This window comes from Geotrypetes seraphini, chromosome 3 (assembly GCF_902459505.1).
Source record: "Geotrypetes seraphini chromosome 3, aGeoSer1.1, whole genome shotgun sequence".
NCBI classification, from domain to species: domain Eukaryota; kingdom Metazoa; phylum Chordata; class Amphibia; order Gymnophiona; family Dermophiidae; genus Geotrypetes; species Geotrypetes seraphini.
Genome location: NC_047086.1, coordinates 80,303,722 through 80,327,259, shown reverse-complemented (window position 1 = coordinate 80,327,259; position 23,538 = coordinate 80,303,722). Strand labels below are relative to the sequence as shown.

Sequence of the window (23,538 nt, the reverse complement as noted above, 5' to 3'; positions counted from 1 at the left end):
GAAGAAGATCCAAGTATTCTGGAGATAATTGTCACTGGTGATGAGACATGGGTATATCACTGCGGCCCAGAGAGCAAAAGACAAAGCATGATGAAAAACCTCTTCTGCAGGAATGCAGAAGTTAGTTGAACGATATAACAAATGTGTCATCTTGAATGAGGACTATGGGGAAAAGTGATATTTATTTATTTAGTTATTCATTTAAAATTTTCTTACTCACATATCCTGCAATTCATAATGAGTTACAGAAAACATACATAGTGCAAACATAGACAATTACAATCATATAACATCTCATCCTCTATAATAATCCTCTAAGCGCACATGCACACTTAGGAGGCTATGCTACCTGACATTGTGCTGTGTCCCTCCGTAGCCAGATTCTATCTGCAGCGCATGGCGACTTCAGGTGGCTAGCGGTGGGCGACAGCTTCAGGTGGCTGGTGGCGGCTTTAGGTGGCTAGTGGTGGGTGGCAGCTTCAGGTGGCAGCTGATGGCTTCAGGTGGCTGGCGGCAGGTGGCAGCTTCAGGTGGCTTCAGGCTTCTGGGAGGGGGGAAGAAGGGGCCACGGAGCAGGCAGGCATGGTACAACAGGGGGCCAGGGGGAGCGGAAAAGTGGGCTGCTTTGTGGGGAGGGGTGTGCTGGGGGCCAGACAGCAATCCTGCTTTGCTCTGAGAGGGGGGGAACGGAAGGGGGCCACGGAGCAGTCAGGCATGGCACAACAGGGGGCCAGAGAGAGAGGGAAAGTGGGCTGCTTTGGGGGGAGGGGTGTGCTGGGGGCAGACAGCAATCATTCTTTACTCTGGGAGGTGGCGGAAGCAGAAGGGGGCCATGGGGCAGACAGGCATGGCACAACGGGGCCAGGGAGAGAGGGAAAGGGGGCTGCTTTAGGGGGAGGGGTATGCTAAAAAAAAGACAGCGGCCAAGGAGGGAGAGAGAGAGAAAGAAAGAAAGGCACACAAACATCTATTCTAGCACCCGTTAATGTAACGGGCTTAAAAACTAGTTAGTATAATAATAATCTTTGGATCTATTTCATATATGTAAACCAGCAATATCTCATTCATCAAAATCAGCAATAACTCATATTCATCAATCCAATTTGCATGAATAATGTGGTTTAAATAGTACTGTTTTGAACAATTTTTGGAAATTTAATAAAGATGAGTCCTCTGTAACTTCAAGGAGCAAGGCATTCCACCTTTGAGCACCCTGCAAAGTAATCATAGAGTGGTGGTGACACAATAATCGTACCTTCTTCAATGGTGGAACCTCCAAGCAATGCTGTTCACTGGAGCACAATGTACGACTGGGCAAATATTGACAAAAATAATTACTCATCTCTAATGGCTGTTTACTCTGGCTTAGTTTGTAAATCATACATACTTTAAATTCAATTCAAGCAGATACTGGTAACCAGTTTCTCACAGTTACTTCTGTTAAAAGTATTTTGCCTTTACTTTTTTGATTTACCCTCATATTTGTCAACATTTGCTTATTTCTGATCTGAGGAAGATGAGGTTACCTTCAAAAGCTAATCATAAAATGCATTAATTTAGTCCAATAAAAAAGGTATTGCCGTATTTCCCTTATGTTTTTATTTCTAAATAAAAGCTTGTAGAATTATCAAAGCTGGAGTAGCTTTCCCACACTACTCTCTGTTGGTGATATCATCTATGTAGTAAGGATTTTCTATCCTGCTTGTCCCTGGTGAAATAATAAAAAACATACTTACATGAAAACTAGACCTCAAATAGGCAACATTTTCAGATTTTTTATATGCAGTCTATTATAAAATTAATTCCCATGTAGTGAACAGAAAGGCTACAGACAATGTTGATTGAGCTGCGATATCTGTTTTGGTCTTCTCCAGAACATAAAAATGTATTCATTCTTAATGCTAAATATGTTAACAATTTTAGGGCCCCTTTTATCAAGCAGCACTCAAGGTTTTTAGTGCAAGCTGGTGTGGTAAATGCTCCGACACTCATAAAATTCCTATGAGCATCAGAGCACTTACCTCACCACCCTGTGCTAAAATCCTCTTACGCATATTGGCAAAAGGGAGAGGGGGAGTTAGTAATGTGGGATATTTAATTCTACAGTAAAATGTATATGTGAAAAGATCAATAATTTTATGCTTGACCATATTTCTTAAAGAAGGCTACACATCTCAAACAATTAAGATTAGCATGAATTTTGCAGGTAGACTTTCATAAAATAAGATGTTGCTGTAAGAAATATTGCTGTTGTTAGGTGCCATCGACATTTGTTTGAGCCCTAGCAACTTGATGAATTGCGGATCTAAAAATAAATCAGTTTTGTGTTAGTTTAGAAAGATCCTCCAGTGTTATACCCTTGGTTGTTTTCTTTTTTTAAAATTCTTTATTTATCATTTTCAAACATTTGACAATAATATCAGTCAAAAAGCAAAAATTCAATGAACTGAAATAATTTTCATCATTAAGGATCAAAAACTCTTCATCCCTACTTTTAGGATAATAAACAGCTTATCAAAGTATGGTTAGTCCACAATTAGAGAGAACGGAGATAAAGAATAGACTGAGAAACATCATAAGGATAACTCAATAATAAGAAAGAAAATAAAGACTCGGCTTGATAACCCCAGAACCATTTCTCATTAAGCAGAACTATTTGGATTCAATCCTCATGGTGAGGAGGTTAATTGATCTTTAGTAGCAATAAATTTAGATAGCTGCTGCGGCTCATAAAAAAACATATCTATCCTGTTGATATATTTGCAAGGGTAACGCAGGATGAAAGTTGCTCCTAATTGCAAAACCTGCGGTCTCAAAAGCAAAAACGGTTTCTCCTTTTCTGGGTAGGCCTAGAGCCATCTGGATACATGCTCACTTTATATGTCATAAAGGGAACCTCTCTGTACCTAAAAAAAACAGTTTGAGCAACCATTCCCTATCTGAATCAATAGCAAGGCAAACTAATAATGTTACAGGGATGTGGGCATCCATCTTTGACCTCTCCAGGAAATTAGTCAAGTCCAAACTATCAGAAAAGATTCTTCTGATTAGGACTGAGATTTTACCTTCCTAGGCAAGTAATAAATTTTAGAAACAGGTAGATATGATGTTTCAGGTACTTTCAAAATCTCATTTAAATACATTTTAAACATATCTTACACCGTCTAGTTGCATTTTCCAACATTTCAGATTTGAAATGCAAATTCCCGCTATTTTTAACCCAGACTAGGGCTTGTGCCTACAAAGATTTCAGCCTGGTGTCACAGTCCAACGACTTGTTTTCCAGGCTTGAGATTTTGTTCTTTAATTCCAAATGTTCAGATAGCACTGATGTACACCAATTAGAAAGTTGCTGCATTTGACTGCCCAAAGAGGACTGAAGATTCAATATAGCCCCCCACATCATTTCCATACTGAAGACTTTGGGTCTCTGCAGAGGAGCAACTTCCATTCTAAGCTCCCCCGCTTGAGCTGTGGTTGCCAACCGGCTTCCCCCACCGGCAATGTTGGTAACTTCTCCTGGCGCCGCTCAGATTTGGATTCCCCGCTCTGGTGGTGCATCAGGGGAATGTCTTGGGCTGGACCAACCACTGACCCCACTTCCGTCGGTGTGGGATGTGCTGGTGGATTCCGCTCCTCTGGAGATAGGGTAGTGTCCTCAATGGAGTAACCACACGCCTCAGTCAACATGCCTCCTCCTGCCGAGGATTCATCAGGCAACTGTGTTCGGGAGCTACGCTCCACGAATGCGTCCATCGACCCAACTGGCAGTGGTGATTCCTCTGGGAAAACCCGGAGTTTAGATTTCCTTTTTACCATCAGGTAAACTGAAGAAAACAATTCTCCTGCCAACAACGTCTCGATGTCTGCTTCAAACCGCCATTGTAGGTAAGCTCCGCCCCTGAAGAAAAGCCATGGTTGTTTTCAATGTGTCCAGCCATCTGATTGCAGGTTGCCCTCTTCACCTGGTTCCTTTAAATCTTCCCAAATATGATATCATTGATCTCTCTCTTCTGATGGTGTGACCAAAATAAGATAGTCATATCGTCATCATTTGGGCTTCAAGTGACATAGCCGATTTGATCTCTTCCAGAACCGATTTGTTAGTTCTTCTGGCGGTCCACGGCATGCATAAAATCCTTCCCCAGCACCAAAGCTCAAATGAATTAATCTTCTTTCTGTCTTGTTTCTCTAAGAAATGTTATCATAGCCTAAAATAATGAATTGGAAATATCAACTGGTAAAAATAAGGACCATTTTCCTCAGTTCTGACCTTTAAAAATTAAAATTGGAAAAAATTCATTTGAAAAAATTATTACCCTAATCAGCATCATAAAAGTAATCAATGTTTATTTATTTATTTATTTTTTAAGTTCAATATTTTTATTGGTATATATAACAAAACAGAAATGATATAAGCAACAAGGATGATAACATGATAGTACACTCATTGAACCAAAGTCTGAAAAGCAATGAGGGAAAGAATAAGAACACTGTATGTACATCAGTCAGTCAATGAGAAAGACAAAATAAAATAAAATTAAATAAAGCTGCCAAGTACTGGAGAGACAAAGCAAATAGAAAGCATGTAAAATAAGCTATGTAGGTAGGCAGTACATATTGTAACAATGAAGGAGCTAAAGAAGTCGGAGAGAAACCAGTTATGTATATACTATGAGAACAAGAAATAATACCAGTAAATATGGATAAGGTGACAGAACAGAATTAACCTTGGCAATAGTCGGACAATGCATCCCAGATCTCATGAAATTTCCTCAAAGAACCAAATTTTTCTGCATATATTCTTTCATACTTAAGGGTAATGGAAACATAGGACCACCATACAGAGTAATTAGCGAAGGATAGATCTTTCCAATTGGATAATATTACCTTTAAAGCCATGGACAAGAGGCCATTTAGTAACAAAGAAGCGGGTTCAGAAATGGGGCGAGGTATTGCCGCAGCACCAAAGGTGACCATGGCATAAGTCAATGGTTGACGAAGATCCAAAATATCTTGAATGGACATCCACACCTGAGTCCAGAACTGAGAGAGCAAGGGGCAGTCAAACAAAATATGACGGAGTGTACCGGGCGAGCTCTTGCAAGACCAGCATTCATATAGATGGGACAAACCAAGTTTGGCTACCCTAGCTGGAATCCAAAATGCTTTGTGTTGGGTGAAAAAGGCAGATTGCAGCAAGGAGGACGAGTGAAGGACTTTATTGACATTGATCCAAATTTTCTCCCAGCAGTCTTCGTCAAAATTCAGGCCCAGCTCGTCGTGCCAAGAGTCTCTGACGGAAACAATGGCCTTATATTTGTGTGAACGCAGTAATTTGTACAAGCGGGATGCGACGTGTTGCTGAGTAGAGAATTTATCACAGTAGGATAAATAGGAAGGATAGCCAGAGCAGGAGGATGATGGGAGAAGATCCTTTTTAATGGTGTGAGTAAGTTGAAGCCAACGAAAGAACTGTGAGGGCGGTAGATTGAAGGTCCTACAGATATCAGCAAAGGTATGCCATTGACAACCATCATAAATGTGGCCCACTGTCCAGATGTTATGGTCCTGCCATAGTTTCCAGGAGACCAAATTGTTTTGAATCCGGATTTTAGGATTATTCTACAGCGGCACGAAAGAGGAGGAGCCCCATGGGATTTCCAAATAAGAATCAATCATGTGTATCGCAGTAATCATGTCACGTATGATAGGATTCGATGCAATAGGGAATGAACATAGTTTAGGTGTAATGAACATAAGGTGGATTCCAACAGCAGCCAGGGCAGAGAAGAAGAGGTATCCAATACCGAATTCCACTGAGCTCCTTGTCTTAACAGGAATGAGATGTGATAATCATAAATACTGGGAAACGAGACACCTCCATCCTGCCTTGTGAATTTGAGTTTCTGTAAGCTAATGCGTGGAGTTTTGTGGTTCCATAGGAAATCCGTGAGGAGAGATTCAATTTTCTTATAAAAAGATTGTGATAGTAGGCATGGTAGCATTCCAAGTACGTAAGTGATAACAGGTAGCACCATCATTTTTATAGTGTTGAGTCTTCCCCACCATGAAAGCTTAAGTGGAGACCATTGCATTAAAGACGATCTGACCTTTCGCAAGATGTAATCAGAATTGAGTGCTAGTATGTCGTCAATGGAGGTGCCAAAGAACACCCCTAAGTATATGATCTTCTCCGGTGCCCAGTGGAAGCCAAGATTTTTAACTTTGACGTGTACTTCAGGACAGTTTAGTGGCATAATCTCTGAGTTGGAGAGGTTGAGTTTATAACCAGAGATTACAGAAAATTGACGTATCACTTCCTGGATATGTGAAAGGGAAGATGGTGAGGCATAGATTAAAACATCATCAGCATAAGTGGAAATTTTGAATTCATGAGCACCCAGCTTGTATCCAACAATGTTTTTGTTAAGGTGGATAGCAGTCAGAAGGGGTTCCAAGGCCAAGTTAAAGAAAAGAGGAGACAGTGGGCAGCCCTGTCTCGTGCCACATGTCGGTTGAAAAGGGAATGAGTAGACGTTGTTGATGTATAATTTGGTAGAAGGGTTGGTGTACAGTACATGAATCATGGAGAGAAAGTAGGAAAGAAATTCATGCCAATTTAAGACCTGAAAAATATATGACCATTCTATCCGGTCAAAAGCCTTTTCCGCATCAAGGCTAATTGCAAGTAGAGGACACTGTGACATCCGAGTACCATGGATAATATTAGTGAGAATTCTGGTGTTATCAGAAGAAAGGTGTCTTGCCATGAAGCCAGTCTGATCCGAAGTAATCAGTGTATCCAGAATGGGTTGTAGTCTAGTAGCAACAAGTTTCGCAAATATTTTGGCATCAGTGTTTATCAAGGATAATGGGCGGTAGTTCTTAACGTCCGTGGCATCTTTCCCGTTCTTAGGAAGAATAATGATGGTTGCTTCCGTGAAGGTGCCGCCACCAAAGCCATTAGTAATCAGAGACGTAAAAAAGGCATGCAGATGTGGTAATAGCTTATGAGAAAAACATTGATAAAATTCTGAAGAGATGCCATCACAAAAGAGGTAATAGTAGCTAATATTTCAGAAGGTTGAATCGGATGAGAAAGAGTATTTTTTTGTGCATCCATGAAAGGTCTCTTCAGTAAGTTTCACAACAATATCGGTGTGGACGTATCGCCAGTGACTTCAGAAGAATAAAGAGAGCAGTAGAATTGTTGAAACAGTGTTACTATACCTGAGGAGTCCATTATGTTGGTTCCACACTCATTCGCAATCGCTGCAATATGGGTTTATTGGGTTTACTTTTGAGGTATTGTGCTAGAGAGTGACCACATTTATTATTTTTCATATAGTATGTAGCATTTTTTAAAAGTAAACGTTTATTAGCTAATTGGCTAGTAAGTAAGCTACGCTGTATACGAAGTGAGCATAGTTTGGTGAGTAGAGAGAAGTCATTGCAAGATTGGATATGTTGTTGTTCAGTCTGTTTGATGGTAAATTCTAATAGGTGAACAGCAGCTAATCTCCATTTTTTAAGAGAAGCAGCGAAAGAGATAATCCTTCCTCTAAGGAAAGCTTTGAAAGAGTCCCATAATGTCACCCAGTTCGTGTCAGAGGGAGAGTTGAATGAGAAGAACTCTGCAATGGCTGAGTTGATGTACTCAATAAATTCAGGTTCAGAAAGTAACGAGTTATTGAATCTCCAACATCTTTGATGGGTCGAGCTGTGTAAACCAGACAGTTGGAGAGTGATGGCACCATGATCAGATATGGTGATTTCCTTTATAGAGGTGATATGTAAGTATGTGGACAATGCAGAGCTGAGTAGGAAGAAATCAATACGTGAGTACGTAGCATGAGGAGGGGAAAAGAAGGAGAATTATTTGTTATGAGGATGCTGTGTACGCCAAGGATCGAATAAATGAAACTGGAAAATCATATCTTAGAGTTTATGCCAGGAATTGGATTTTCTGTAGGCGGCATGTGATTGGCGATCTATACTGGGATCAAGGATCAAATTAAAATCGCCACCCAGTATTTTGAGATGCTCCAGGGATGCAGCTAATTGTGTAGAAAGCTCATCCAAAAAAACTGGGTCGTCAATGTTGGGGCAATATACATTAATACAGGTGATCATTTTGTCTCCAAGTTTGATGATAGCACTGATCCAGCGACCCTGTGTGTCAGTGAAATGTGAAAGGAGGTCAATTTCCAGGCAATTCCTAATAAACATGAGTACACCATTATGTTTATCAATGGCAGGGGAATACAATACTGGTAAGGCCCAAGGGAAAGATAGTTTCATGGAGTCAGCAGTAGATAGATGTGATTCATGTAAAAATAAGACATCAGGTTGTAATCTAATAACATAGTCCAGATCTTTTGTTTTTTCAGAGGGTTATTCAAGCCTTTCACATTTAAAGAACAGATATTAAATAACATAGCTACATATGATAAAATAGGAGGCTAACAGTAGATCCAGAGGTAATAATGTAATGTAATGGGAACGAGAGTAAGGATCTCCAGAAAGAACATAGCAAGTAGAAAGTACCTGGCAGATAAAAGCAAAATGTGGTTCAAAGGGCCATAGAAACCAGTGGAGAATAGTCAGGAAACTAAATAGTAGTCCTGTCTCAATGACTGCTGGAAGAAAAATAGAATCATCCAGAAGTAGAAAAAATGAGAATTCAGACATAGGTTCAAGACAGTTGTAAAGCGGGATAGTAAAACCGCAGGGGCTGCAACATGTAGAGCCAGCCAACAGTATAATAAGAAAGAATAAGAAATGCTAATGTAAGCTGCAATCAGCAGAAGGAAACTACAGGAGTGTAGAAAAGCACATAGAAACACTACTATAATCCTGACTTAAAAGCATATACATGAGGGTGGAACAATCATGCATAATTCATCAGGAGCAGATATAATAATAACCCAGTATAGGGAGCTGAACAGGACATGATAGATTGTGAATGACAACAAACTATATGTCTGTAATACATAAAACATCTAATAGCAGTATAGAACTCAGTCCGAGGGAAAAGCCAAGGACGATCCTGAAGCCAGGAAAAGCAGTGAAAAATGCTTCAGCAGGTAGCGATTAGCCAGGCCCATCAGGTCTTGTCAATAGCGCTAGGAGCAGCACGTTCAATGTAATCAGCTAATTCCAAGGGGTTCACAAAGTTCTTTGTAGTATTATTATAAGTGACCCGCATCGTGGCATGGTATAGGAGGCCAATAGACTTGAGCCTGGGGCGATACTCCAATAGCAATTTTCGCCTCTTAGCGGTCTGCTTTGCAAGGTCCGGTACGAAGAGTAAAGATGACCCCTCAAATTTTAGTGGCTCCTTAAGTTTGGCTTGTTTCATAATATCCATTACTTGGCTGTATCGCAAGAGCCGAACCAAAATGGGACCAGGTTCAGGCATGTGCGACGGCACACGATGAGCACGATTGATCTCCAGATCATATTTGAAATCCAGATCAAGGATTTTCGGTAGTGAAGATTGTAGGAAGGCTATCATGACTCGCCCTTCCCGGGCCTCCGGTATCCCAAGGATTCGGAAATTGTTCCGGCGCGACCTATTCTGTGCATCTTCGAGCTCTTGATCTAGGATCACCATCTTTTTTATTTGTTGTTGAAGGGTTTTGATGTTCATTCCGTTCACATCGACGCGCTGCTCCATAATGTCGACTCTAGATCTGAAAATCGCCAGCTCAGTCGATAGCGAGGTAAGATCTGTCTTTAAGTCCTCTGTATTTTGCACAGAGGTTTGGAGCAAGTCACGCATGGAGCGGAGTTCTTCCATTACTGCATGCAAGGCCTCGTTCTCGGTCTCACTCTTATTCATAGGCGTTTTTTGGGGCGATATCGGCTCGGTACTTTTTCTCTTACCGGTTTTACCCGAGGCCATAGTACAGTGACCAACCTGAACTATAATAAATCCAAAAAAAATAAGAATTGCAGTTGTGATTGATTCTTTATAGCAGACTGTTGGCGGAGTTCAGGAACTATGCAGCCATACCCTGCTAGGCTCACTAGCGCCCCCCATCAATGTTTATTTTTTAAAAGGTCCAAAATATAAGAATAATCTGAAGGGCAAGATTTTCATTCTAAGTGTATTCTTGCAATGCTTATATTCCATTCAAAGGATGAAGACTTTTGAGTAGATATCAACATTCACAGTTTGAAGTGCTCCTGATACCTCCCTCCTAACTCTAGAAAATGAAAACTGGAAGAAAATAATGCTTTGTTTATTTCAAAGATTGGCAGGCTGGGGAAGAGATGAAATTCACTGGTACAGAAAGACTGTGGACAGTGTCAGTGCAGTGCTGCTTTCTTTCCCAATGTTCACACTTCAGTCTTCAGCAGACTTAGCATATATGAAGGGGTACTGAAAAGTTCTTTGCCCAACCAAACAACTTTCTAAGTTCTGAGTATTATTTTGCCACTGTAGCTGAAAAGAGTGTTATCATATTATTTTTATGTGCCAATTTGCAGAAACAAAATTCTGTTTTGACATTGTTTCAGATCATTGATTGAACCATATCCATGTCATTCTCTTCTTGGTTGGGCTGAGAACTTTTCTGAACCCCCTTGTAGACACTATCATAGCACACGTTGAAAAGCTGGGAAGCACAGAATTAGTTTCTTGTTAATATTAAATATGGTAAACACTGAAAAGTAGTGTTACTAATGGGATTGTAAAATAATTATAGTACACACAATAGAATCTGTTTTAGGACATATGCTACAACTATCCTTAGTAGCTTAGCTACAAGAGTGTCAGTATTCAGAGTTTTGATGCATAGCATTGTAAAATGGTACCTATCTCAACCCATTTGAAAATTAGGTAGGGCCAATCTCCTAAATGTAAGAGACTATTTTCACTAGGAGTTTTGAAAAATTGTTGGTTATGGGGTGGAGATATGGTATGGATAAAAGTTAAACACTAAAATATATAAAGAGTCAGTGGAATTGGATAAAGAGAGAGTGCTAGATGTGGTGGCAAAGTCTTTGTCTCTATTCAACACACACATCTAATAAATAAACTCCCTCTGTATGGACCCCAAAGTGACGGACTGAGTTAGGAAGGTCTGTTTTTTAAACATTTTTGTAAGTGATATTGCTAAAGGGCTGTCTGGTAAGATTTGCCTCTTTGCAGATGATACTGAAGTTGGCAACAGAATAGACACCTCTGATGGTATGGATTAGAGAATTGAGAAAGAGTGGATCTTTGATGATTGCTTCAAAATCTTTTGAACCGCTTGGAGTACAACTATTGACTGACCAGTTTGTTAATGTGAAGAAATTGCCAGAGTAAACTGCCAGATTGTGAGCTGTCATACTGGATGTCACTGAACTCACTTACATTAGGACATAAAGATCTACTCTATTCCGTTTTGAAGGTCTATGACTCTATGTTTATTCTGTGTCTAGTGGTTAGGATTTGATATTAGTTGTGATCAGCGTTTTTTTTAACCTGAGAAGTGTTTTCTCCAAATTTGGAGTTTTTTTCTTCTCACTTATTTTCCCGCTATTGAACCAATGAGAATAATTCAAACTCAAACTCACTTAGGGGAGACAATGTCTCTATTATAGAGTGAAGGTTCCTTATGGACTTTGAGGCCCTTGTTATTAAATTAATTTATGACCACTACCACTACTCATAGATCATTGTGGGCATATGAAAATAGGGTTGAGGACTTAAATTGATGCCTAGTTCTCTGTTATTTCTCGGATAGTGGATTAGAGAATGACTCATGGACAAATTTGTCCCTGTTCCCGCAGGAACTCCCGTCCCCATGAGTTTCATTGCTGTCCCTGTCCCTGTCCCTGCCCCATTCCTGTAAGATCTGCCTTAATCACACAAGCCACAAACACTTATGATTTTAAAGTGTTTGAGGCTTGTGCAAATGAGGACAGAACTTGCAGGAATGGGGCAGGGACAAGAAAAGAACTCGCTGTGATGGGATGGGAAAATGAGTTCCTGTGGGGATGGGGAAAAATTTGTCCCCATGTCATTCTCTAGTGTGGATAACATAAGGAAGAACCTAATGAAGCTTGAGGGATGGTCTGAAATTTGGCAACTAAGATTTAAGACTAAGAAATGCAAGATCATGCATTTAGGGGGTGAATAATTTTTATGCATGAAAGAGGAGTGAGACTTGGGTGTGATAATCTAAAAATGGCCAAACAGGGTGAAAAGGTGAAAGCAAAAGCTAAAGAATGCTAAGGTGCATAGGGAGAGGAATGACCAGTAGGAAAAAGGAAGTATTAATGCCCCCGTATAAGACTCTAGTGAGACCTCATTTAGAATATTGTGTATAATTCTTGAGACTACACCTTCAAAAAGATATAAACAGGATAAAGTTGATCCAGAGAAAGGCTACTAAAATGGTTGATTAAATTACTGTATGATAATCTTGCTTGTTGGATGACTATACAGTGGAATTTTAGGTGTTGACTATAAGGAAAAAAGTTAAACACTTACAGGCAGATTCTAAAAATGGAGTCCCAATTGTAGGCAGCAGTAGGTATCCTATTGCTGTCTAACCAGTCAATCGGGATGCACATTTTCTAAAAAAACAAACCAAAACTCTGTAGGCGCTTGTTGCAGTTGAGAGAGATGCATCGGGATGCTTCAGCTCGCCCAAGGCAGGGTATGGGTGTGGTTTCACCCGGAAGTAGCCATGGGTGAGCTTAAGCAGACCTAGGCCATGACAGATGCAAAATGCTGGCTTACTTTTTAAATAGACGTAGTCACTGAGCGACAATGGAATCCCCCTGCCGTGATCAGCTGAACAGCTCTCTCTGAGCACATTACCCGGACCCTTGTCCAAGCTTTCATAATCTCATGTTTAGATTACTACAATCTACTTCTAACTGGTACCCCACAGTGTCATCTCACCCCCCTTGCAATCTGTGCAAAACTCTGCTGCACAACTCATCTTCTACCAACCTCGCTACACTCATGTCACCCCTCTCCTTAAGTCACTTTACTGGCTCCCTATCTGCCATCGCATACAGTTCAAGATCTTAATTCTCACCTACAAGTGTATTCATTCTGCTGCCCCTCAATATCTCGCCTTGCTTCTCTCCTTATACACCTCCCAGAGAGGTATATAACTCAAAACAATTTAATTGTATGTCATTTTCCATTTTGTTTATGGAAATTTTGGTTGGTTTTTTTTTTTTTTAATTTTCTTTCTGGTAGCAATACCATTGATAGTGTATACTCTTTAAAAAGAATATAGCCTCTTTCAAAAGAGTGCACTTTTCATTTTAAAAAAGTGCATACTGTTCATGAAGAGTGCTCTCTTTTGGAAATAATACACAGTCTTCTAAAAGAGAGTGTGTACTTCATAAATAATGTGCATGCTGTATGAAAAGTGCACACTCTTTCATAGGAAGATGCACTCTTTTGTGATAAATGCATAGGGAGAAAATTTGTTTTTTTAATGTTATTTCAGGCAGAAAATGGCATGGGAAATGCCATTTCAAATGAATGTTTATCCCCATTTTTAGCCTGCTGTTCTATGCTTGGGCAATAAGATACAGAACTTACATATACTAAAAAGAATTGATGACTACCTTTATGATAATTTCTGCATTTTTAATGATCATCTGTACTAATTGACCTAAAGCACAAAGCCTGATTAGAATGAGAAATTCTTCCTTTCCACCTTCTATACCAAAATAGTGCAACTCCTGCCCCTTACCACTCTCTCACATTATTAAAAGTTTGACACTATTTTTCTCCTGTCTAATCAGCTGCAAAACTAGGCATCCTGATCTCCCTCTCTCCTATCCTTCTGAATTATCCACTGATTATTTTTTGTCTAATCTTAAAATATACCACCATTGTGAAGTGTTGTGAAGCACCTATAGGCAAAAACATTTTGAGTTCAGCAGTGGTGCTGGTACAATATATCTTTTTTTCTTCCTCTCAATGAATAATTATGGATATACAAGATGGAATAAATTAATAAAATGGTTATTATGCAGTAGTATAATTTGAGAGAGATGCTAGCTTTTTTTGTGTGGTCAAGGAGGGAAGGATAAATCAGAAGCATAGAGTCTCAAATATTTTGCATTGGGTGGCTGAGAAATCAGAGAACTGGAGTTCCGTAGAGTTGATATAGGGGTGGAAGTGATATATTGGGGCCCAGAATCCCAAATGTCTGGGTTTGAGGGATGAGATGAAGGAATCAGTAGGGCAGATACCCACAGATTTTGAATTGGGGATGAGAGGAGTCAAGAAGCTGGAAACCCACATTGTTGTGTGTCTTGGGATAGACCCCATGTTAAAAATGGGTATGCTAGTCCTGATAGCACACATTTAACACTATGCATACCTCTAAGTGCAAAATATATAGTACAAGGTCCCAACATTAGTGAGTTTAACACTTATTTATAAAGAGGGTAGCTATTCTGAATATATTATATGTGCCTAAAAACTACTTTTATATAACCGCAAAATATATGTCCAAATATTAATCATTTATAAAGTGCACATTTATTATTGTGTCCTGTTTTCTCAATTAAGGACCATCAGACAAAAGCTAGAACTTCCCTATAAATATATAATTTTGCCACTCCTTCCACTCCCAACTTACTCATCAGTCCAAAAATCTTTCAACAAATATTTAGACGTTACTTAGACCTCATTTAGAATATTGTATACAATTCTGGAGACCACACCTTCAAAAAGATATAAAAAGATTGGAGTCAGCCAGAGGAAGACTACTAAAATGGTGCGTGATCTTCATCATAAGGCGTATGGGGCCAGGCTTAAAGATCTCAATATGTATACTTTGGAGGAAAGGGGAGATATGATAGAGATGTTTAAATACCTACGTAGCATAAATATGTATGAGTCGAGTCTCTTTCATTTGAAAGGAAGCTCTGGAATGAGAGGGCATAGGATGAAGTTAAGAGGTGATAGGCTCAGGATTAATCTAAGGAAATAATTTTACAGAAAGGGTGGTAGATGTGTGGAACAGTCTCCTGGAAGAGATGGTGGAAACAGAGACTGGATCTGAATTCAAGAAAGTGTGAGATAGGCACTTGGGACTCTTAGAGAGAGGAAGAGATAATGGTTACTATCGATGGGCAGACTGCATGGGCCATTTGACCTTTATCTGCCATAATGTTTCTATTCTATTCAGCCAAAAATAAAATGTTAATGTCTAAAATTAATTTATCTGGGAGAGAGTCCCACAGTGAAAATAACTTCTTTCTAATTGTCCAATTAGAAGTTCAAACAATCTTATAGGGCCCAGTGATTGCATGCAACTTTTGCATTCACAAATATGAACCATTCTTTTAAGCAAATGGCAGCTTTGCTTTACCAGTTAGTTTATACAGAAGCTGTAAGGACTGAAGGAATAATGCATGTGACTTCTCATAAGCAGTTGTTAGTTACACTGAATTGCTTTGGGCAACTAAGCAGGAATGAACACTAGGTAGAATCATACAGGTGTTAAATCAAATCCAAGGCAGGAACAGGAAGTCTTTGTCAGAAATTTCCTTTTGGAGCACTAGCTTAGTAAGGGTGGGAGGCACCAGGGATGGTGGGTGGCGGCGACCCTCTCGCCCTTTTCTCTACTCCCCCCCAGCCATGCTGAATGCACATCCCTTCCCTTCCCCCATACCTGTTTAGTTTCCCCAGCGCGAGCAGCATCTCCAACTTGCGGCCCACACCAGTGTTGGCTCTCCTTCTGATGTCACTTCCTAGTTGCGGGACCTGGAAGTAATGTCAGAGGGGAGCGCCGAACCAGCGCAAACAGCAGGTTAGAGCTGATGCTCATGCCATCAATGAGCTAGAGGTGCAGTGGGGAAGAAGTGAAGGTGCATGTGTGGTGGGGGAGGAGTATGAAGGAGAGGAGAGGAGGAGAGGTGCCGGCGCCCTCAACCAAGACAGCATCTGGGGTGGTCCGCTTCCCCCCCCCTCCCCTGCAAACCCTCCTTACTACGCCACTATTTTGGAGAGTTATATCTTTGATAAATTTCACAGTACAGATGTGTACATTAATGTAAGCAGTCATATTAAATATAACTTTTTTTCCTAAGTAGTAATTACTTTATGTAACAAAACTACTGGTTACTATATATAGGCGGGAATTCAGCATTTGAAATTTTAATCACCGTAGCAAACAGTCTGTCTCTGAGCTAACCAGACTAAGGGCTCCTTTTACAAAGGTACGCTAGCGGTTTTAGCGCATGCTAAAATGCCACGCACATTAGCCGCTACCACCTCCTTTTAAGCAGATGGTAGTTTTTCGGCTAGTGCGTGCTAATCTTGAGCGTGCGCTAAAAATGCTAGTGCACCTTCGTAAAAGGAGCCCTAAATGCAGAGAGAGAGAGAGAGAAAAAAAGAAGAAATAGAAAACAAAGTAACATTTCCTCTGGGAAACTAAATTAACAATAGGTTTCTTTTTTTTTTTTAACAGAATCCTGATATTGAAGTTGATGAAAATGGAACCTTGGATCTAAGCATGAACAAACAGAGACAACGAGACGGTTGCTGTCCCATTTTGACTCCACTGGAGCCAATGTCACCACAGCGACAAGCAGTGATGAATAACCAGTGTTACCAAATGAATGAGAATGATTGCTGGGACTTGCCAGTAGATTATACTAAACTAAAACCTAGAAGGATAGATGAAGATGATTCCAAAGAGATTAACGTATGTCTTTTTCCTGCAAAGGTTTCCTTATAACCTGGTTATTTGAATTCATTAGATTTCTAAAAATCTGCTTAGGAAACAGGAAATACTTAAGAGCACTGAAAAGTTTCCTTTCAATGGAGTTGATCATCATGTATAATATTCTAAGGTTTACTTCATATCCTCTGTTAATAGGAAAATGTTTAGTAAAAGTAAAAATATAAGATAATTTATCGGTCAATATTCAGCTACAGCAGTAAGCATTTTTTTTAAATGCCAGCAATTGTGGTCACAAAATTTCTGGATATTCAGTGTCACTATCCAGATAGTGGCTAGTGCTGAATGTCTATTTTAATTTTTCTTTACAAACAAGTACGGTACATAAGCACCCATCAGTGCTGAATATCTAGATAAAACAGCCAGCATTAGAACATGTCTAGATAGTAATGATATTCAGATAACTTAAGACAGTTTTCAATCTGTCCTAATTTATCTGGATAAGACTGAATATACTACTCTTCAGATAAGTTCCAGGACATACCTAGCTCCACCTATGGTCAACCCTGGCACTATCCTCATATCACTTTACACTTATCCACGTTGAACCTCATCTGCCATATCGATGCCCATTCCTCGAGCCTGATTATGTCACGTTGCAGATCTTCGCAATCCCCCTGTGTCTTCACTACTCTGAACAACTTCATATCGTCCCCAAATTTAATCACCTCACTCGTCCTACCTATGTCCAGATCGTTTATAAAGATGTTGAAGAGCATGGGTCCAAACAACCCACTGGTGATGCTCTTCCAGTCTGATAATTGTCCATTTACCCCCCACTCTCTGTTTCCTATGCTCCAACCTGTTTTTAATCCACGTGAGTATTTCATCCTCGATTCCATGGCTCGCAATTTTCCGAAGTAGTCGTTCATGCGGAACCTTGTCAAACACTTTCTGAAAATCCAGATATACAATGTCGATCGGGTCGCTCTTGTCTATCTGCCTGTTTACTCCCTCGAAGAAGTGCAGCAAGTTTGTCAAACAAGATCTTCCTTTGCAGAAACCGTACTGGCTGGTCCTCATCAGACAGAGTCTGTCAAGGTGATCAATGATGTGGTCCTTTATCAGCGTCGCCACCATATTTCCCACAATCCCACCACAATATAACACAAAACTCCAACTTCCTCTGGGCAAGTCAAAGTCACTTTATATTGTTAAAAAGAAAAAAAAACCCTTTTAAATATTTTCACACAGTCCTTATAAAACACTTTCGGGGTTGTCAGGAACACAAAAGAAATCATGTCTTTCAAACATGAAGCAGAAGAAATACTTTTCTCCAGCGTAAAAGAGAGGTAGCTAGTAGCTTTTCATGTGTCTCTGTTCTCTCAATTAATGTCCATTTCTTGTACCTCCTGGCTGCCCATCTCCACCTTCATAGGCTGGCCCACCTGGTTATCTGAGGTCTAATACTCCTGTTCAGCTTCCTACAGTTCCATGGGCTCAGACAGCTCTGAATTAGTAATGGTCTTCAGCCCTGAGAGATCTTTGTCCTGTTCCCAGTGTCTCCTCTCCCTCTCTAGCCAATTTGCCTTTGCATCTAAAAGCTAACTGCCTGCCCCAAACTCCCAGGCAAAGGGAATGCTCTCGGTGCTCTCTTCACCCTCCCCTTTGGAAAGTGGAAGAACTCCAGAGAGATGTGTGCACTAGCCTGACAGCAAATATGTGCTGCTGCTCACCCTAGAGGATCTAAGAGAAATGACCTCAGATTCAGGAGAATGTGTCTGACCTCAGATTCAGGAGAATGTGTCTTTCTTTGTGGAGACTGGTTTGACTTTGCATCACAGAATTCTTCAGACTCAGTGTTCCTGACAGTCTACCATAACAGAGAGTAGCAAAAAAAAGGGAAATGCTGGCTATACTTGATATTAGTGATCTATGAAGTAGAAGAATAGATAGATAGATAAATGAGATGAGACTTGTAATAGAGAAACATCTCAACTTGAAGTAATAGAATAGCCATTCTGGATAGGAACACAGAACATGAATGAAGAAACTGTGAATAGTGCATTATGACATGCTCCAAAATAGGAGGTGCATGTAACTACAAATGGATAAGCAGAGGTTTATAAAAGGTCTAGCAATTATGAAGCTAGACCATATAGGAATAGAAGTGAGGCCTGTAAAAGTGTAAGATCATCCTTAATAGGATGTGTTAGAGACCTCCTCCTCCCCTACAGCCACTCCCAGTACTCCAAGTTCTTCACAATAAAGAAGTAATTGGAGTTTTTGTCTTCTTTTTTTTTTTATAGTTCAAGCAGGTGGTTGGTAAGGTAAGATATTGTGAGGGAAGCATAGAGGACTGGAAGAGCATCACCAATGGGATGCCAAAGGGCTCAGTGCTTGGACCCGTGCTCTTCAACATCTTTATAAATGATCTGGACATTGGTACGACGAGTGAGGTGATTAAATTTGTGGACGATACGAAGTTATTCAGAGTAGCGGCGGCCCATCAGGTCCATGACCTGTCATGTTTACTTGATTTAGCCCTATAGCCCCCTTGTTTTTATCTTTACTCTTTCCATACTCTTATCTACCCTTATCTGTATCCCTCAATCCCCCTATCCTTCAGGAATCCATCCAATCCCTCTTTGAATCCCTGTAGCGTACTCTGCCCGACCACTTCCTCCAGGAGCACGTTCCATGTGTCTACAACCCTCTGTGTGAAGAAGAACCTCCTGGCATTGGTTCTAAACTTGTCCCCTTCCAGTTTTTCCGAGTGCCCTTTTGTGCCTGTGGTTCCCCGTAGTTTGAAGAATCTATCCTTGTCTACCTTCTCCATACCCCTCATGATCTTGAAAGTTTCTATCATGTCTCCCCTAAGCCTCCTCTTTTCCAAGGAGTAGAGTCCCAACTTGTCCAGCCTGTCAGCGTATGAACAGTCCTCCATGCCATTTATCATTTTCGTAGCTCTTCTCTGGACCCTCTCAAGTATCGCCATGTCTTTCTTGAGGTACGGCGACCAGTATTGGACTATCTACTAGATAGTTTATTGATAGCGAAGACATTAATGACTATCCCAGTTGGTTGCATGCAATATCAACTACACTGAATAATTACCATTACATCTTCTCCTGTTTTTATTAATTGATAACTACCCTATTAAAGATGCTATTCATAGCATATCACAAACAGTGAAAACAATAGAGAATTGTTTTACCATACCATGGGTGACCACGCTACACGTACCTGTATGGAACAACAGACACATTTTAATACAAGGGAAGATTGTTCATTGGCCATCATGGCAACGAGCTGGTAATTTGGTCATTTTATCACCTAAGGAATGATGATAAATGGTTAACCTTCCAGGAATTGCAGACCAAATACAATTTACCGCCCAGCCAATTCTATAAGTAGCTGTAACTTCAACATTGCCTAACTATTTTTTTTGAAATACGTATACTTCTACTCTGAGTCTACTATCCTACATGTCAGTGATAACTTCCAAAAAAGGGGCTATATCTAAATAGTATAAATTTCTGCATGTTAATATATTTCCCTGCCTAGGGAACTGAATCTACATGGCAATTTGATCTTCAGATGGATGTTTCTGAACAATATTGGGAATATATTTGGTCTTCTATTCATAACTCATTAAGATCGGCTGCAATTATACAATCTATGTTCTTTGTATTCCATAAAGCCAATACCAGAAACTTATTTGAAATTATGGATTCTACTCAACCTGGCCATCAAAATCATTTTACAACATTGGAAGGACGCCTTAATGGTGGAATACATAACCTGGTGGAACATGGTTTGCATAACTGCCAAATATGAGCGTGTTGTCGCTGAAAGATCTAATGCTCTAAAATCTTTCTCTAAAATATGGGAACCACTAGATTCCTACAGTTATGTGCCTGCCTAATTATTAGGCATAATGACTATACACATTTATCTTATTTAGATTTAAGGCTCTTTTTACAAAGGTGCGTTAGGGCCTTAACGCGCAGAATAGCGCGCGTTAAATTGCCATGCTTGCTAGCTGCTACCGCCTCCTCTTGAGCAGGTGGTAGTTTTTCGGGTAGCACACGCTATATCGTGTACTAATCCGGTGCGTGCGCTAAAAATGCTAATGCATCTTTGTACAAGGAGCCCTTAGTGTACAGCCATACTGTTCTCTTTATCTTTATGGTATCACTATTGATTATTGACAATGATGATGTTGTTACCTTGCTGTTCTTACCTTTTATTTTTCCTTGTTATACATGCATATGTATTTTCTGTATAGATGTTATACTTCCTTAAAATCTTCCATATGTATGGTTTACTTTATTATAAATCCAAACAAATGAGACTGTGGAAATACAATGTTCTCGGACCTTGGAGATAATTTATTCAAAATTTCCTTGATAAAAGCAATCACAGCAATCATTGAATTGAGCCCGCCCCCAAGCTACGCTATCTGCTCTTACCACAACATCTAGCATCTGTACCAAGCCTCAGTGTAGGCAAATAACACAGAGCATGGATAGATTGCTACTGAGCAGTCTGATGCCAATTAAGCTGGATCAGTACCAAGTAGAGAAAAAGGGTCATAGAGTGCTATAGACTCTAAATTATAACGTATTCATGTACAGTGTTCCCCCGGTCATTCGTGGTTCGCGGTTCATGGTCCCAGTCATTCGCGGTATTCTCCAACTGGGACTTCTTGTGCTAAAGTTGGGCTTCACCAATCAGGAGCTGCGTGTCGAAGCAGCTCCTAATTGGTAAAGCCTGACTTTAGTGTAGGAAGAGGCGGTTGGAGCATACCGCGAGTGATTTCCTTCACTCGCTGGCGCTCCAGCTGCCCTATCCTGCTTCTCCAGCTGCCCTCTCCTGCCTCCCCAGGCGAAAAACTGTATTCACAGTTTTTCAATATTTATGAGGGTTCCTGGAATGGAACCCCCATGAATATCAGGGGAGTACTGTATATGAAGTCTATACCTCTGTATCATTTCTAATATTATGTAAGCCACAATGCTTCCTAGTTGACATTTGCGGGACACAAGAATCAGTATGGTATGGTTTATTTATTTATTAGGATTTATTAACTGCTTTTATAAAGAGATTCATCCAAAGTGGTAAATGTCATCAGTGTGGACTACTGTTAAGTTAAGCTATTTTACCTCAAGTCATGCTAAGTTAGCACAGGACTTCATTGCATAAAACACTGCGTAAAATAGGACCATGTGCTAAAACAGCATGACAGGTTAAAATAACGTGTCTTAACTGTAGCCTATGATGATAACTTCTTCGCTTATTTTATTTTAGGCTTCTAGCATTTGTTTACAGACATTTCCAAAGTGTGTTTTGTTTATATCTACAGGCTGCTTAGCACTTGACAGGGATCATATGCAATAATTATTCAGCTCTTCCTAAAGTGTCCTGACTTATTTTTACATTTGTTGCAACCTCTCTTTTGGAATTGTCTAACTTCACTGTTTTGATAGCATCCTTCAAAGATACCTCATTCCACTCCATGTGCTCCTGAGCAACTGTCAGTTTTCACCCCAGATTCTAGTTTATAAAATGTTCTGTTTCTTTTTTGATGTAGTGTCAGCAGCCTGATTCCATTCCAGTTAAGGTGGAGCCCATCTTTTTGGAATAGACTCCACCTGTCCCAGAATGTTGTCCAGTTCTTAAATGTTGTTCATTGATTTAAATAAAAAATAAATGTTGACATTTAGCTGGTGGCAGTGAGCATTTTTTATGAACTATCACCAGCTAAATTAGACCTGGATATTCAATTTCAGGCTACATCTAGGCACCAGCATTAAGAACATAAAAACATAAACATTGTTATATTAGGTCAGATCAAAGATCCATCAAGCCCAGTATCCTGTTTCCAACAGTGACCAATCCAGGTCACACATACCTGGCAAGATCCCTAAAAGAGGAAAAATATATGTTATGTTGCTTATCCCAGCTTAATATTTGGACTATGGGCATTTCTTGTAGGAACGTGTCCAAACTTTTTAAAACCCTACTAAGCTAACTGCTTTTACCACATTCTCTGGCATTGAATTCCAGAGTTTAATTTCATGTTGAGTGAAGAAATATTTTCTCTGATTTGTTTTAAATTTGCTACTTAGTACCTTCAGTATGTGCACCCTAGTCCTTGTATTTTTGGAAAGAATAAACAAGCGATTCATGTCCACCTGTCCCACTCCCCTCAGTATTTTATAGACCTCTATCATATCTTCCCTCAGCTGTCTCTTCTCCAAGTTGAAAAGTCCAGCCTTTTTAGTTTTCTCTCTTAGGGAATTCATCCCATCCCTTTATCATTCTTGTCATCCTTTTCCATACTTTTTATAATTCTGCTTTTTTTTTTTTTGAGATATGAAGGCCAAAACTGAACAAAATATTCGAGGTGTGGTAGTACAATGGAGTGATACAAAGGCACTATAATATTATCAGTTTTGTTAATTATAAATAACAATTATTTCTAACATGTTATTTGCTTTCTTAGCCAGCACTGCACACTGAGCAGAGGGTTTCAATATACCTTCAAAGATGACACCAAAATCCTTTCCCTGGGCAGTGACTTCTAATGTGGAACCTTGCATTATATAGCTATAGTTTGAGTTCCTCGTCCCAACACTTACATTAAATGTCCTGCCATTTGGATGCCCAGTGTCCCAGTTTTGTAAGACCATCTTGCAATTTTTCACAATGCTCTTGTGATTTAACAACTTTAAATAGCATTGTGTCATCAGAATATTTAGGCGCTCATTTTCAAAACAGAAAAACTTCCAAAAAGTGTCATAACCCGGCAGGTATATGATTTTCTAATAGAAAAACCTTTTCAGGGTGTAATTGAACCAAAAGAAAA

At 39.8% G+C, this 23,538-nt stretch overlaps 1 protein-coding gene across 1 annotated transcript in view; it reads left to right on the top strand.

The window, feature by feature from the left end:
- MYT1L (myelin transcription factor 1 like) overlaps positions 1–23,538 on the top strand; it is a 612,659-nt gene that overhangs the window by 286,752 nt on the left and 302,369 nt on the right. The window contains exon 14 of the mRNA XM_033939893.1: positions 16,452–16,688. Within this exon, the coding sequence (XP_033795784.1) occupies positions 16,452–16,688 (237 nt within the window). The remainder of the gene's footprint in view (positions 1–16,451; positions 16,689–23,538) is intronic.